This window comes from Boleophthalmus pectinirostris, unplaced genomic scaffold (genome assembly GCF_026225935.1).
Source record: "Boleophthalmus pectinirostris isolate CB_2022bp ecotype Guang Dong unplaced genomic scaffold, ASM2622593v1 HiC_scaffold_18, whole genome shotgun sequence".
Taxonomy (NCBI): domain Eukaryota; kingdom Metazoa; phylum Chordata; class Actinopteri; order Gobiiformes; family Gobiidae; genus Boleophthalmus; species Boleophthalmus pectinirostris.
This window is the reverse complement of record NW_026571133.1, coordinates 43,631,545-43,647,868: the sequence shown is the minus strand read 5'-3', so window position 1 is coordinate 43,647,868 and position 16,324 is coordinate 43,631,545. Positions and strand designations below refer to the sequence as shown.

General features: G+C 42.6%; 2 protein-coding genes across 2 annotated transcripts in view; one reads left to right on the top strand and one right to left on the bottom strand.

The window, feature by feature from the left end:
• Nucleotides 1–11,578, top strand: part of LOC110172426 (cilia- and flagella-associated protein 44) — a 40,398-nt gene extending 28,820 nt beyond the window's left edge. Inside the window, exons 23-35 of the mRNA XM_055153215.1 lie at nt 448–598; nt 1,057–1,228; nt 1,912–2,153; nt 2,734–2,980; nt 3,412–3,615; nt 4,744–4,933; nt 5,358–5,438; nt 6,703–6,833; nt 6,919–7,035; nt 7,935–8,124; nt 9,598–9,758; nt 9,872–10,006; nt 10,911–11,578. Coding sequence (XP_055009190.1) covers nt 448–598; nt 1,057–1,228; nt 1,912–2,153; nt 2,734–2,980; nt 3,412–3,615; nt 4,744–4,933; nt 5,358–5,438; nt 6,703–6,833; nt 6,919–7,035; nt 7,935–8,124; nt 9,598–9,758; nt 9,872–10,006; nt 10,911–11,150 — 2,261 coding nt within the window. The 3' untranslated portion in view covers nt 11,151–11,578. The remainder of the gene's footprint in view (nt 1–447; nt 599–1,056; nt 1,229–1,911; nt 2,154–2,733; nt 2,981–3,411; nt 3,616–4,743; nt 4,934–5,357; nt 5,439–6,702; nt 6,834–6,918; nt 7,036–7,934; nt 8,125–9,597; nt 9,759–9,871; nt 10,007–10,910) is intronic.
• A 419-nt stretch (nt 11,579–11,997) lies between these two features.
• On the bottom strand, nt 11,998–14,463 carry brcc3 (BRCA1/BRCA2-containing complex, subunit 3). Its single transcript, XM_020938362.2, has 4 exons — nt 14,236–14,463; nt 13,419–13,664; nt 13,090–13,269; nt 11,998–12,847 (listed from the first exon to the last, which is right to left on the bottom strand). Exons 1-4 carry the CDS (start codon nt 14,314–14,316, stop codon nt 12,578–12,580), a joined length of 777 nt encoding a protein of 258 aa, XP_020794021.1. The 5' UTR covers nt 14,317–14,463; the 3' UTR covers nt 11,998–12,577.
• Between the last annotated feature and the right edge of the window lie 1,861 nt (nt 14,464–16,324).

The window sequence follows — 16,324 nt, the reverse complement described above, 5'->3', positions numbered from 1 at the left end:
CAGTCACAATTTAGCTAGCCAACAGTTTTTCAGTTACTCCTTTGGTTCAAAGTCAAAGTTTTTCTTGAATTTTCAGATCATCTTAAAACTTTTTTTTGGCAGTCTTTGCTAATGTGTGCATTGTGTCACCATGGTAACAGTTGAGATTTTGACATAGACAGTATTATTCAATTGATACATTGCAGTGACCTCATGCAGGAGGAGTAGGAGAGCACCCTACTGGCTTTGTACAATGCTGTCTTTTGTTGAGTCTCCAGCACTACACAATGCTACATCATCCTGACTGCTACCCTGACAGGAGTTCCGAATCACTAACAAGCAATTATTAGGTGCAACATACATTTCCTAAAATAGTGAAGCAACCATGGGTTCTAGTGACTTTTCCTTCTGAGACTTTGAATGTGACATCGTCTTCCCTCCTCTGATGTGTCTGTGTGTGACTTTCAGACGAGGAGGTGTTACACACAGCTCCTCTCGTGCCCCGGCCTCCTGCTGTCAAATTGGCCAATCGGCAGGTGGAAAGGCTGAAGAAAGCAGCTGAGAAAGCAGAACAAGCCCGAGTGAAGATCCAGAAGAGGAAGGAAGAGTGGGCACAGATGTAAGTCCTCCACATGCTTTGGGCAGTAGCAATCACAAAATAAATACATTGAACTTAAAGGCCCTATGTTACACTAATAGTATTACATTGTATACTCATTAAAACATATCTGGAGATATGTTTTGTTTTATTCACAGTACTCCACTGTGTTTTTAAACTCCATACAACTTCACTAGAATCATTTGCAGCCTTGGAACTGCCTGACTTTGAAGCTATTGTTTGAACGTATGCAGAAGCATAGCCATACTGGACTCTACTAGACTGGAAAGGACATTATCACATTGTCTCTCCAGGTGCTGGGTCCTGCACTGATGGTAAATAAACTTCTGCAGTGTTAGAACTCCAGTGGCATTCCTCTGCTCTTCAACATGCTGGCTACTACAGCTTATTCTACAATGCTCATCGTGAAAAACTGATACAAATGACATGAGTGCATAACTGTAGTGTTGTTGTATTAGTTACGCGGAGAAGCCTGATGAAAACTATGAGGACCCTCAGGATGTCCTGGCCATCCAGAGCGCTCGAGAGACTGTGGGGGAACGGAAGCTCAAGACCTCCTCTGAATTCCCCAAACAGCTGCAGGTGAACGTCGAGAGGAAGAGAGAGGAACTGAGCGTGCTGCAAGAGGCGGTAACCACTCACACACTTTTAGATGCATATCAGCTAAATCAGATGAGGTATTTGAATTTAGCACAACTGGATAATGCAGGATAACAGTATAACACCAGGATCTGCAATGGACCACAAACATAAATTACACAGATGTTGAGTGGGAATTGCTCTTATAGTTCAGCTCAGCTAAGATGCAACTGAAGTAAAAGTAAAAGAGAAAAGACATTTAATGTATGTGATAGACAGTTAGTGAGTTTTGGAAGTGGCATGTCACCTGGATGATTGCATGGAGATAGAAAGTTAAAACCATACTTAGTTCCGAACATTCTCCATGGTGATAATGTTACTGGCAATTTGGCATCCTGCAAGTGAAGGCTGCTGTGATTTTGGGCTTTACAAATCTACACTGGATTGAAATACTGTGAAATACTAAGATTATAGCCAACATAGCAAAATTTCCATGGCCATCCATCCCTCTTCTAGGCCAAATAAGAGTCAGGGATGCAAGCCCACTCAGTAAGGTTGTAAGGTTTTTAGTGCAAATAACCACTAAAAAGGTAAAGCTTTATTAGTCTAATTTAAAGCCACATGATGTATCATTGTCTTCAAATTCAGGACTATTTTCAAGTGAAGTCATTTATAGGAATGGAATATGTTGAACAATCAGACTAAACCCTGATAGAAAGAACATGCTCCATCAGATGCGGTGCAGACAGTCGGGGATGAACACTCGGATCATAGCTTTACGGGACTCTAAGCTTCAGCTGGTGGCTCGACTCCACGCTTTGAGCACAGAGCTGCAGAGGATCCAGCGGAGGCTCCCAGCAGAGTCCCACCTGCACTGCCCTGCCCTGCCCCATGTGTTGCCAGAGGAGACCCCCGAGAAGAGGCAGCAGTATACCCATGCTACTCTGCTCAATTACAAGCAGCTGAGGGACCACTGGTATGGATTCTCCTTTAACTATCTAGTGGAAGAGTACACCAATCAGATTCTGATCTGTTCAGAAGACAAAGGCCTTATGGTGTTGATTTTAATTGTATTCAAATTTTGTCCTCCTTTGAGTCAGCCCTTTTTTGAGAATTATTCTAGTCATTATGTAGTTCCATTTTGGTCTTGCTTTAGACTTTTAAGAACTTTTATAAGACGATCCTGTTATAGACCTTGTTAGAAAATAATCTATATAAAGCTCCTGTACTCGTAACTACATTTGATCGGGAATCCATATTGGCAATGTTGAATTAACAGTAATGGCACAGAGTCCGCTTTTGTATTTATTTTTTTGTGTTATTAAATAAAATCATAGACAATGATTTATCTTAAAACTAATCAGATTAAACTTTAAAATCACACCCGTGCCAGGTAAGGGCCACTAAAGAGTATAGATTTCTATATATCTAATATCTGCACATCAGGTTTACTTTTTAATTTCATATATTGTCAAAAAAGGCTCTCTGAAGATGTTTGTGAAAAACAGACTTTATTATAAAGCTCTGATCTTTGGCTGAACCTGAGTATGCTTCAGGGCCGCAGTCAAGGAGCAGGACCAGGATGAAGCCTCTGACATTCTGCAGCAGTTGGAGAAAAATCTGCGGGAAGGTCAACACCCTGGCGGCCAGTCAGACACCACAGAAGAGACCACCAGTCAGTTAGATGCAGACCTGGAGCTAGAAGAGAAGGGGCTAGTGGAAAATACTTGGAATATGGAAAAGGAGTTGCAGATGGAAGAGCAGATCAGGCTTCTGTATCAACAGGACTGTATAATAGAGCAGGTGTGTAAACGCTGCCTTTTATTTAACAAGCGTCAGAACTCATGATTTTTAGCTTTGGGTAAAAAAATCAAGCAGTGATTTTAATGACAAACACTTAATGCTAATTTATTCACAATTAACAAACTGTTTTACACTTTGCAGTGGTGTAGTCTCTAGTGGTTATAAGGTCATGTGTGTGTCTTTGGCTCAGAGTGTGGGATTTGACTCCTGCTGTCTGTGTGTGTGTCTGTGCCTCAGAGGTGTTGGAGTGGGATGTGACTCCTGGTGTGTGTCTGTGTCTCAGAGGTGTTGGAGTGGGATGTGACTCCTGGTGTGTGTCTGTGTCTCAGAGGTGTTGGAGTGGGATGTGACTCCTGGTGTATGCTTGTACCTCAGAAGCAGAGCGAGGTGTGGGAGTGGGATGTGACTCCTGGTGTGTGTCTGTTTCTCAGATGCAGAGCGAGGTGTTGGAGTGGGATGCAGCTCTGCGGATGATCCTTCATGAGAAACTGGCTCTGGACCAGCAGCTGAAGCTGGCAGACCTCCGACAGATCACTCTGCTGCAGGAGCTTCTGCTGTTCAAGCAGTTTGAGGGGGAAAAGGAGAGTCTGCAGAGCAAGCTGAGCGTCAAAGCAGAGGAAGAGGAGGCCATCATGGTACACCAGCTTGACTGTAGCACTACAGCATTCTCACCATGACTAACATCATTCACTAAATGAGACACGTTCAAGTATTTAATCAGTAAAAGAAATGGCCAGGTTTAAAATTTTTTTGTTTGTATTTGCCTAGCTTAATTTCTTCTGATTCCGTCGTATCTCTAGAAACAGAAACTCTTTGAATTGTAGTTTCAGTGGTAAAAAAAAAAAAAAAACCAAAAAAAAAACTAAACTGCCTACCACCTGGCGGGAGCACCACATTGGTATACGCTAGAAACATACTAGAGCCCCTGGTATTCTCAGCAGTCTGTCCTATCTAAGTACTAACTAGGCTCAGCCCTGCTTATATGAAGAGATCCGTAAAGATTGGATTTTGGCAAGGTAGTATGGCCACATACATTATTATAATTCAAGTATTACCATATGTGACATTCTAGGCTAATGGCATGCCAGTAAATATTTACAGTTATGGTTATAGTTTTACATTAAGTGCTTGGCTTAAAGACCTTATATTATACTATTTTTGATGACTTTTTTTTGATTGATTGATTTTTGTTACACTGTTGTTTCCTCATCAAAAATATAAGTTGTGTTTTGTTTCATTTGCACACTCAAACAGAAAGCACCTTGTGATTTCATGTCGTAATACAGGAAGCGATGCGCTGTGTTTTTAAACTCTGTACTTAAACTGTACACTTTTACTAGAATCATTTGGATAATTTCAAACCTGGAATTGCTCATCTTTGCTGGAGTAAAGGTAAGAGGAGCTGTTAACTTGAAAAGTACCACATTACATCACAAGCTGGAAATTTAGAGCTTTGGAGATGTATACACACTAATAATAAAAGATTTGTCAAATATGTGTGAATGAAACAAAACACATTCTATCCATTTTGTGTAATACGGGACCTTTAACTTTGAACCTTGGTATCAGAGCTATACAATACATTTGAAACCTACTAAGTCCTCCTAAGAATGTATTTATCTGTAATGTACTCCTAACTGGGCAATGTATCTTCCAGGATACAAACACTGGCCGAGTATTCTTTACTTATTGAAAATGTCATTTTGTGTGTCAATAATAACAAAAAATTTACAAGAGAACTCCTACATTTTGTTGTGCTTTAGTTGAGACTGGAGGAGCTGAAGGAGCAGCTGGAGTCAAAGCTGCAGTACATCACCAAACTTCAGGAGCGAGAGAAGGCCCTGACCACCACATTCATTGCCACACTGGGAGACAACAACAAGTTTGAGGAGTTCCTCACCAGAGTCTTCAACAAGAAGCACAAGAGGCTCAAGAAGAAGACTGCAGTGGATGGTAGAGAATGGAGACTTTTAAAAGCAATCATTAACATTTTGAAATGCATTCTGAAAGTTACAGGTATAATATGGTCCATGCGCTCCTTCCCTGCTTCTTCCAAAATTTGGCATAGGAGTTAAAAAAGCCTTACATGCTATCCAAACCATTTAAAAGATAGGATTGCCCAAAATAATAATTTCAGTTTTATCTTTGTTTAAACTGAAAAGGTTATTTATCACATGGTTTATTTCAAATGATGATAGTAATGATAGATAAATAGATAGATTCAAAAGACAGATTTTTACTGGCAGCTTGTATCTAGTCTATTTTTATTAGGGAGCAAAATTATATACTTGACTACTGTCTACTTTCTACTTAGTTCTGATTTAGTTTCTGCCCATAACAACATGACAATGGACAAAATTCCTTTTCATGTGTACAGCAGAACAGGGGGCAGACAGCGAGGAGGACGAAGATGAGGAGTGGGATGATGACGATGAAGGTCTTGATATGTGTCCTCCCGGTGAGTACTCTCACATCCATCCTGCTCTCTATATACACCTTACACTCTATAGCCATTCACTGAGCCCACAAACAGGAACAGATGATGTAGCTCTACCATCTCTGAAGGGATTTAAACAAGGGAAAGGATTTTGTAATTTAATAGTGCAGTTATGGAAAAGAAATGTATAAAAAATTACAATATTTAGTATATAATCTATAAATTAAACAAGTAAAATGAACAGCAAAAAGAGACAGAAACATCTGGTGTAATTTCCCAAACAAGGTCATGAAGTGATATTTCTGCCCTTGTGGTTAATTTCTTGTTCAGTTCATGTTTTATGTGACACTTGAGCCGTAAAAAAACAACATTTATACATTAGCACATTCCTGGTGTTAAAGTATTTATTATTTATTTATTTATTTATTTGATTGGGACAGAGCATGTTAATGAACAAACATGACAACATGAATATAAACACACCGGATTGTAGCTTAAGGCTAATTTCCATCCGTTGTCCCAAGGGCTGGGGTCACAGGGGGTCAGACACTAAAATATTGCACACTCCACTCATTATATAGTTCCATTCATTGCACAGTTCCCATTCATTGCACAGTTCCCATTATTACACAGTTCCCATACATTGCACAGTTCCCATTCATTGCACATAGAAAAACAATTAAAATCACAGTGCAGTTATACATGTGTACATGTTTGATTTGACCATAACCAAGTTTTTGTTTGAGCTTTAAAAGAGCTGTATGTAGGGCATTCTTTCAGGGTCAGTGGAAGACTGTTCCACAGATTTCCACCTTGTACAGATAAAACATTCTGACCAAAGGTGGTCCGTCTCTGGGGTATGACCAAGTCACCCCTGGTGGTGGCTCGTGTGGTTCTTATTGAAATGTCTTTACATTTAATGTAATTATTTAATGGTGGTGGTGCCAGGGAGTGTAGAACCTTATAAATTAGACAAGTCCTTTTGAGTTTGACCATGTTGCTAAAATCTAGAAGCCTGTGCTTTTTCAGTATGTGACAGTGGTGGTGGGAAATGGGTTTTTTGTCAAGTATTTTTAGACCTCTTTTATAGAGGTTTTCAATGGTTTTAAGTGTTGTGGGGCAGGCAAGAGACCAAGTAGTTAAGCAGTAATCGATGTGAGAGATAATCAGTATCATCTGAATATTTCTGATTATGGTAATGCAAAAAAAATCAAGATATAAATTGAGCCACAACGAGCAGAGCACATAGAGCAGACTGGCTACAGTGTGCTTCTCCTCTCCCCAGACTGTGAGCAAGCTCTATTTGAGAACACGTTGCAGCTGAGAGAGCGCAGACTGGACCTGCAGGAGCAGCTACAGGAGGAGAGTAGGAGTGCTGAGGCTCTGAAGAAGGATTTTGAGACCCTCGCTAATAAAGTAACTCTGTCCTTTATTGTTCTCTTCACTTCATCTACACGTGGAAAAGTCAACACTGTTATTCTCAGTCACTGTGTGTTTCCAGGGGACGAGTGTGAGGAACAACCGCAAAGCAGTAGAGGACGACCTTGAGCTGATGGACCGAGAGAAGCAGCAGAAGATGAACGAGCTGGATGTGGTGGTGCCTCTGCGCCTGCACCAGGTCAGCAGTACACCTCACAAGGACCTTCACATAGTACTCCTCATATACTTACAGAGCAGTCCTACAGCTTAGATTCATGTGGGTGGAGCCTGTAATGTAGGTCATGTGGGTGGAGCCTGTACTGTAGAGTCCTGTAGGTGGAGCCTGTAGTGTAGAGTCATGTGGGTGGAGCCTGTAGTGTAGAGTCATGTGGGTGGAGCCTGTAGTGTAGGTCATGTGGGTGGAGCCTGTAGTGTAGAGTCATGTGGGTGGAGCCTGTAGAGTAGAGTCCTGTAGGTGGAGCCTGTAGTGTAGAGTCATGTGGGTGGAGCCTGTAGCGTAGAGTCATGTGGGTGGAGCCTGTAGCGTAGGTCATGTGGGTGGAGCCTGTAGCGTAGAGTCATGTGGGTGGAGCCTGTAGAGTAGAGTCCTGTAGGTGGAGCCTGTAGTGTAGAGTCATGTGGGTGGAGCCTGTAGTGTAGAGTCATGTGGGTGGAGCCTGTAGCGTAGAGTCATGTGGGTGGAGCCTGTAGCGTAGAGTCATGTGGGTGGAGCCTGTAGCATAGGTCATGTGGGTGGAGCCTGTAGTGTAGAGTCATGTGGGTGGAGCCTGTAGTGTGTAGAGTCATGTGGGTAGCCTGTAGAGTCATGTGGGTGGAGCTGTAGAGTCATGTGGGTGGAGCCTGTAGTGTAGAGTCATGTGGGTGGAGCCTGTAGAGTAGAGTCATGTGGGTGGAGCCTGTAGTGTAGAGTCATGTGGGTGGAGCCTGTAGTGTAGAGTCATGTGGGTGGAGCCTGTAGTGTAGAGTCATGTGGGTGGAGCCTGTAGTGTAGATTCATGTGGGTGGAGATCTCTCAGGTCATGTGTTTCAGTGCTGGGGCAGTGCTGATGTGATCTGATTGTGTGCTGTGTTGTTCAGATGGGCGTAGAGCTGTGGACTGACCTAAGCCAGGTTCTGGTGCTGGAGCGCACTGAGCTCCAGCGTCTCCAGGACAGGATCCCAGAGCTGCAGCGCGAGAAGGGCCAGCAGAGGGAGCTGTTCCACCAGGCTCGGCAGCAGTACGCCCGGCTGCAGCAGGACAACACAGACATGAAGGCCAACATCCAGGGTCTCCTCCCACTCACACTGTCCCCACTGTCCCTACTGCTTTTATTTTGTGAAAAGCCTTTGTGGTTTATGCTCTGTTTTTGAGGGAATGAGTCACCAATTGGAAACTATTGTCAAATGTCCAGAAATACATTAGTAGCAAAAACAATGTTAAAAAAACAAACACTTTAGAAGCACAATACTTTTGAATGAATGTAGTTTAGCATTTTAAATATGTGACGACACAATCCCGAGCTCTGTTGGTAGGTAATCCTGACCTGCTGACCTTGCTCAAGATCTCTGATATGTCCTCTGGCACAGCTCTGCAGTCATCCAGTGTTTCTGACAGGAAAACCCAGTGGCCTTGAAGGATGGGTCAAATGCAGACCTGTACCTTATTATCTTATTATTTTATCTAAACAACAGTGAAGAGTATTGGGTCATTTCTGTTCATTTTCACACCATTGTGACATTTTCAGCACCACTGAGTGCCTATATTAGGGTGACCATATTTGCATTTGTCAAAACCAGGGGGTGGGATGTGGTGCTTGTCATCGACATTGAGTGACTCTCACCTGGCAAAGCTTTTTAATGTTTTTCTGTGTCCTGGTGCTTTGAGGTCTCTGGCACCACTACTGGACTCTGAAACATATGTGCCTGCTTTGTACACTGTGCACATGGCCTCCTACTTGTCCCGACTGGGACGGAAAGTGGGGAATTTCTTGTACAAGTCATCGTTAAATGCGCATTTGCGCTTCGGCATGTTACAGGCTGACCGACTGTTTGTATCTGCTCGCTCTTTCTGAGTCACAGAGGTACGAGAACCGCTCAATTTAATGGCCCAATGAAAGGTAATAAAAATCCAGACATTTGCATCACTTTGTAAAAAAAAACAAAAACAAAAAAACAGACTGCCAGGACAGGACATGGAAAACGGACATGTCCAGGGAAAAACAGACGTTTGGTCACCCTAGCCCAGGGGCATCCAAGCTTTTTTCATCAAGGGCCACATATTTAAACACAGACAAAGCAGAGGGCCGATCGAGGGCTGTAGACTGATGCTCAGTACAGGGAATAATTGAAATGTCTGCATGTTTAACATGTTAGAATGAGCCATCAGTCTTTATTCATGCTAAGATCCTTACACTAAATATGAAATATTGGCTTTATCAAGGCAAATTTTCAAAAAAACTTGCAGTAAAAAAATATTTTTTAATTGATGCAAGTTAATTAAGGCCAATTCACCTGGAAGTCTGAGAGCCAAGAAAAATTTGTCTGAGGGCCGCATTTGGCGCCCGGGCCATTGTTTGGACATGCCTGCCCTAGCCTAGATGAAATGTTTTATGAATGATATTATATATGATATTATAATATGAAATACTTAGTGATGTTATTTGAAAGCTTCTTTCAGCTGTTGTGACTGTTGGGTGGGGGCCAACCCTTGTGTCCAGTGGCTGTGTGCTTGTGTAAGCCCTATTCCTGTGTGCTGTTGCAGTGCTGAAGAGAAGATGCAGTGACCTGATGATGAAGAAGTTTGGGCGGATCGTGGACTTGGAGGCTCTGCAGACCCTCTCAGGGAACAGGGTCCTGGAAGAGCTCAAACAGGACCAACTACTGCGGGACAACAAGTACACTCGTGAGATCTACCAGTGGGATGTACGTATGTCTAAAGTCCACACTTCTCCCCACCCTGGCTTCAAGGCTTACCGGCAAAGATGCAGTAGCAGAGCTTGAGTACCCATTTTAACTGACCCTGATGTCCTCCACAGCTGAAGGTTCTGGAGGCTCGTGACGCTCTCATGAAGGCCACAAAGAGTAACACAGAGACCATGCTCAGCATGACCCAATTCCTCAATGAGAAGAAGGATTCTGAGCAAAAGATCAAAGCTTGGCAGAAAAGGATGGTAAGACCCCATGGGCCTGATCTTGTCCCCAATCTTAGCACTAGCGCTAGCGTAAAGGAGGGGGCGTGTCCAGGTTGGGCTGTATTTCGCTGCTGGAAGCTGGAGAGTACATACTGTATATGGTGACTGCATCTGAACCAATTTGTGACCACTGTGGCATTTAAAAGTCACATTCTCATCTCTCGGGTCCACTGCATTTGGTCCCACACAGGTGGAAGTCTCGCGGATTAAGGAATATGTTTATCATCATATAAATGTTTCTGATGTTGCCGCTTTGCGCACAGATATGATACATGCGTCTGCTCCACTGTCACAGCCCTGAGCTGTCAGTGAATGTATGCATTGATCCCTGTAAGAGTCGGGCCGCGAGAATGTGAGGAAATTGTCATCGCAGCATTAGGTCCACAGACAGAGTAAGAAAACAGACTTTAGGACATCGCTGTAAATGGCCACATGTGAATGAGCAGCTTTTGTACAGATCCAGATCAAACCAAAATATAGAGCAGAGCTGAGCCGATACAGGGAGCGGGAGAGGGGCTGTGATCTGCTGCGGACAGCTCCTGCATAACAGTTATGTTAAGCATTTATCATCCTAATATATTTCTAAGCAAGATCAGGCCCCATGCGTCTGAGAGCTGACACACACAGTACAGCCTCAGAGCTGCATGCAGTACAGCACAGGGTACTGAGGGATGACACCTGAAGGACCAATTGCGTTGGGCTTATAAAAGTGTACTTATTTATTTCAAATTACTACATTAAACAAAATAGCATATATCATAATAAATTGGTCAATTTGCCCAGACTGTATGTAGATTCAGACCTGCTTCTCACTGACTGGATGTTTTGTTTAACCAGGATAGTCCAGGATAGTGAGATGAGTTTTGTGTGTCTCTTGTTTCAGGGTAAACAGCTGGAGGACAGCCAGAGCCGCAGTGACAGGCAGGACATAGTGCATCTACAGGAGGTGGTGAAGGCCCAGGTGGAGCAGGCTGCTGCTCTGAACAGAGAAATCCAGCTGCTGTCCCGCAAAGGAGGACATATTCTGCCTCCTGGCCCTGTCCCCCCAGCCCTCAGACCCCAGCCTTCAGTCTCCGCCCCTTGCACATCACACACACACACACACCAGCATGAGCCACTGTGACAGGCCTGAGGCAGAACTACACTTTTGCTCATGTTTGATTGTGTTGGTTTTGGAGCGCATGCCCCTATGTGACCTCCTGCTGTCCTCCAGGGGGCAGTGCATATCAGGCCACTGTGTTCGACTGTGATAAACTACTGCACCCTGCTGCACTGTGAGTGGACAATCCATGAAATCTAAAACTGTTTTTGAAATACATTTTAATATTGCAATATAGATATATCCAACAAGATAAAAGTGGCTTACGTTGCTTTGTCACTTATGTTGCACTGAGAACATAATTCACTGGAAATGCTCAATTGTCTGAAATGAATAGTGAAAGAATAAATATTGAAATTGTAAATGGATCCTTGAGCTTTGACCTTTGTAGCAAAAAAGAAAAAGAGAGACAGAAAAGAAACAGTTCTACTTTGTAAGACTTTTTACACAAGTTTGTGTGTACTGTAACTCATTTTATCTGAGACATTTAAAAAATTTTAATGTGTATGTCGTCATCACACATCACAAATCATTAATGGATAGCTCCTTTTTTAAATGTGTGTACCCATTTAGAGTAGAGCACTAACCCGCTTTTATCTTTTTAAGTTTTAAGTAGATTTTTATTTATTTTATTTTTTTTATTGATCTTATGTAATATTCAAAGAGACTGAATTTTGGGTTATCATGATCTATTATATATTATCTAAGAAAAAAACTCTTGAAATATTTCATATAATATATTGGTTTGACTTTTCTTAAATGAGACAAATGGACTAGTATTCACTCATATAATTGTACAACATCCACAATAAGCCAACATCAATGGGCTTATAAAACAGCTATTGAACCAGTCACACCACAAAAGTTGAAATTAAATTTGTATTTATGGTATTTATTTTTTGAAACAAAATTAAGTGAGCCATTTACAGTATTTACAATATAAAAAGATGCCATAGCACTGATGCTTTGACCTGGGCTCCTGCTGTAGCTCTGGTGAGACAGGGAGCTGTACACACACAACACACACAACAACTGATACAGAACGGACTGTACCCTCCAACCCAAAACCCCAAGAAGAAATCATGGACACCAGTGCAGACACATCAGACAAACAGTGAGAAACATGATCACAAACATTAGGGATAATGTATAATCATATAATATTTATGAGTGAAATTTGAATTTGAAGTGCTAGCTGCACTGAAAGGGAGCAAAGCACTTTGGGAGTTTTAGCACTGCACCACTTGAGCTGCAAATGATTGTGTGATACAATTGTGACTGACCTGATATCACAATATTTCGTCATTGATATCACAATATTACAGTTACTATTACATCACTGCTCCTGTCTGTCAAACATTCTTGTTTTTCCAACAGTGTGAACCCAAAATGAAAGCGCAGAGTTGACACCTTTATCGATAAACATGTGGCAGTGTCCTGTGTCATGTGGCTCACAGCTTGTCTAGCTCCTCCCTCAGCTGCTGCCTCTCTCTCTGGAGCTCACTGATGCAATGCTGGTTGTGGCTGAGCCTGTGCTCCAGCCACTGCAGCAGGGGTCCGCTCACTGCCGACATCTGGCTGCAGAGGTTCTTGGTGAAGACGGAGCCGTTGTGGATGCGGGTGACCGGGTCCAAGTGGGACAGGGCGTGGATCTTCCTGTAGGTGTCCTGCTCCTCTTGACACAGGATCCTGGGCAGCTCCACAGCAGACTCCAGACAGGCCTGAGAGGGACAAGAGGAGGAGGAGTTACACCCTCAGCACAGAGCACAAGGAACACGACACTAAATACAAACATGCATCTCACTCTGGCTCTGAAGTTGAACTGTACATGCAACAGAGGACTACAGTAGTGTTTCCCAGATAGACTGAAGGTGCAGAGGGTCAGAGAACTACTGTTAGAATAGACCTTCTGCTGATGATTCCTAATGTCATTTATTATCAGAACAGCAGTAATAATATCTACCTTGCTGATGGCCTCCCTTGGCAGCACGTGGATGGGGATCTCCAGCCGTTCATTCTCAGAGCCCTTGGCCGTGGATTGAAAGCAGGTGTACAGCACACGTCCTGTGCGTGTGTTTTTGTCCTCGATGAAGCAAGAGAAAATGAGCCCCACAAAGCCTTGGTCCAGCATCTGGTACATGGCCTACAAACAAACACTGTCAGTGAGTCGATTCATTATGTGTCAGCATGTGTCACTCTACTGTACCACAGACTGTCGATGTACTGTACTGTACTGTCCAGAATACACAAAGAGTAGCAAGAATTAGTAACAGAATTAGCATAGGATAGTACCTGTGTACGTACGTCCACGTGGGAGGGCCACACGGTGATGTGGGGGTGGGAGTGATACCAGCCCACCACCCTCATGGGCCGCCCCGTGCTGTCTGCCAGTCGCTCGGCCTCTGTGCTGGCTGCAGACAGCTGCTCCGGGGAGATCTCCACACGGTCCTTCCGTTTGTCCGAACGTCTCAGGATGATCACAGAATGTACATGGACCACCCGACTGGGCTCCAGCTCACCAATGCACAGCCCCATCACCTGCACTCACAAGGGCAGATGTAATTACAAACTGCCTCCCAGAATCACAACAAATGTTCAAACTGATCAGCAGTCACAATGTGCACTGGCACATGTCACCAGTCTGTTGTCAGAGGAAATTATTTTAGATTTTTCTTGACAGAATTCTGAAACTGAAACCTCTCCTGACCACTGTTGTCCCTCTCTGGTCAGTGCCTCCACTTAAACTGCTAAATGTAGGACCATAGACTATATATGCAGTAGTGCCCAACCGCCTACTTTTACTACAACTTGGTGCTCACTGCTCAGCTAAAGAGTCACGTCAGATTTCACATCCACAAAGATTAGCACCAAGTCACACTCACACTACAACCACAGAACTATACATCCATGACTCCAACTCATTATACAGGCTGAAGAAGCGAGACGGGGCCTGGAACTGTCCGGGGGGGACTTAAAAGTGGAAACTTGGCAAATAAAAGATGGTTCGTACAGACCCTACAAGTCTGTAACGGTACTGTTAAAAGGCGTTTTCGTCCATCACGCCCTAAGACATAAAGTGCGGTGTCCGTGTCCCGTCCGTGTCCCGTACCTCTTCTTTCTCGGTGCTGAGTGCGTGGCTCATGCACACGAGGAAGGCGTCGGACTCCAGGTGACAGGCGCTCACTGCCATCCCGCAGCGGCTATGCTCACAGCGGACAGAGAAACGGACAGAAGAGCGGGATTATGCATCAAACTGAACTAACGAGGCTAACAGCTAACAACCATAGCTAACAACAACAATGGGCCTCTTCCGGGTTCTCCCAGTGAGGCGGGAGCAGTGCGTCAGCGCCATCTGCTGGAACGCCACGTGACTGATCCATGGATCGAACCCGTACAGTCGACTTGAGCTAGGTAGCGCTACTGCGCATGTGCCCAACCCCCCACCCCGCTGAGTTTAAATGCGTCGATTTGAGCTCCCGAAACAGAAGTGTGGAGTAACCAGTCACATTTTAAAAGTGTATTGTTTTTATTGTATGTTTTGTCCAGTTAAGCAACGACATGTGCGTGTGAGATTTGCTGCAGAAGAAGACATTAGATGACTGAATAGTTTGGAATTATTATTTTATTGTTATCATTTTCATTACATTGCATTTTATTTTGTTTCCATGTGTAGCAACTTTGTTTAGGAATGTGCTGTATAAATAAAATATCACTATATTATAATAGGAAATCACACTGTAGCCTGTGATATGAGTGTTAAATATTATGTATTTAACATGTTTTTCTCTTCTATAGTGGGAGTCTTATTTGATAGAAGATATCGACCTGTGGAAATGAGCTCCTCTACCCAAATTCATATAAATGAGTGAATAATGGTGATTCTACAGTGGGAGCATTATTCGATGGCTAAATTGTCCTGTCGATATGTGCTCTCTTTAGTCTGAGCCTATTTGAGCAGAATACAAATGTTGAAATAAACTGCTTATGCAGATTCGGATAAATGAGTTACAATTTGACATAACTAAAGTATAAAGTGTGATCACTGCGTGCAAACAGCATCAAACCTGCATCTCTAATCCAAAGAAATATGATGTAAAACTCAGGTTCGCTTTATTGGATCTATATGACTGTACACGGAAAAACGTGAAGTGGCTCATTTCGACGGGGCATTTCCACAGAATACCGGCTCTTCGCACATCTCACTGTAAGTTCTACAGCTCTTTGTAGCCACATTGGGATTATGGATATACTTTCAAAAATATGTTTGGAAAAGTGAAAACAGTGCGAACACAGATCCCTTGCTTCTGTCCTCTTCCAAAATAAACATCTCAGTAAGTGCCCCTTCTGTTGTATTTACCTTGATTCAGGATGACATTCATACCATGCTCCATACAACTGTGCAACAACTCATTCTTATGAAACAGATAATACTCCCTACAACTGTGCGACAACTCACCCTTATGTAACAGATAACCCTATGCCCGGTCAATCATCATCATCGTCATTGTTGCACTGTTTTCCTTATGACCTCTTGTATAAAGCTGAATATAGCTAATTTTATTACTTATTTTTTATTTTGACTTGTATCTTTTCATTTATATAATCATGCCTTATTTGACTCCTGTGTCTTGCTGTATTTTGCTACTTATTTAGAATTTATTATTACCATATATATTTTTTTTCTCTCCTTAGCTCCTGTGTCCAAATAATTTCTCTTGTGGATCAATAAATTTTGTCTAATCTATTTAAACTACTTCCTTTTTCAGTGAACCAGCAGATATGCTCATGGCACCTCATGGTGAGTAGCCTTAAAGCCAATGTAAAGACAAATATATAGGCCTTGGGGTATTTCCTGACACAGTTTTGAATACAACAGGAAAAAATGTCTACAGTAAGTAAATGAGTAGGCCTACAGAAATGTAAAACAAGAATATTTAATATATATTTGAGCTTTTTAATCCCCAGAATGTGATGTGTTAATGTGTAAATGCATTTTTTTAAATTTACCCATTGCCTACATTTCAACTGACCAACTGATTTATTACATTCCAACATTTATTGTATTTATTTATTTTTTGAATGATGTTATTTTTGGTTCTTCATAACACACAAGCCCTAGGCTATGCCCACAGACATTTATCTAATCTGTGTACTAAATCATTTCAAAGAGACACTACAGCGTGTTTAAAGAGAGCTCT

What these genes read in the sequence shown, in the direction of transcription:
- brcc3 (XM_020938362.2), bottom strand. Translation starts at nt 14,316, where the DNA reads ATGGCAGTGAGCGCCTGTCACCTGGAGTCCGACGCCTTCCTCGTGTGC. An exon ending in TCAGCACCGAGAAAGAAGAG is followed by an intron (nt 13,665 to 14,235) that starts GTACGGGACACG and finishes TTGTGAGTGCAG; the next exon opens with GTGATGGGGCTGTGCATTGG. An exon ending in ACGTGGACGTACGTACACAG is followed by an intron (nt 13,270 to 13,418) that starts GTACTATCCTAT and finishes GTTTGTTTGTAG; the next exon opens with GCCATGTACCAGATGCTGGA.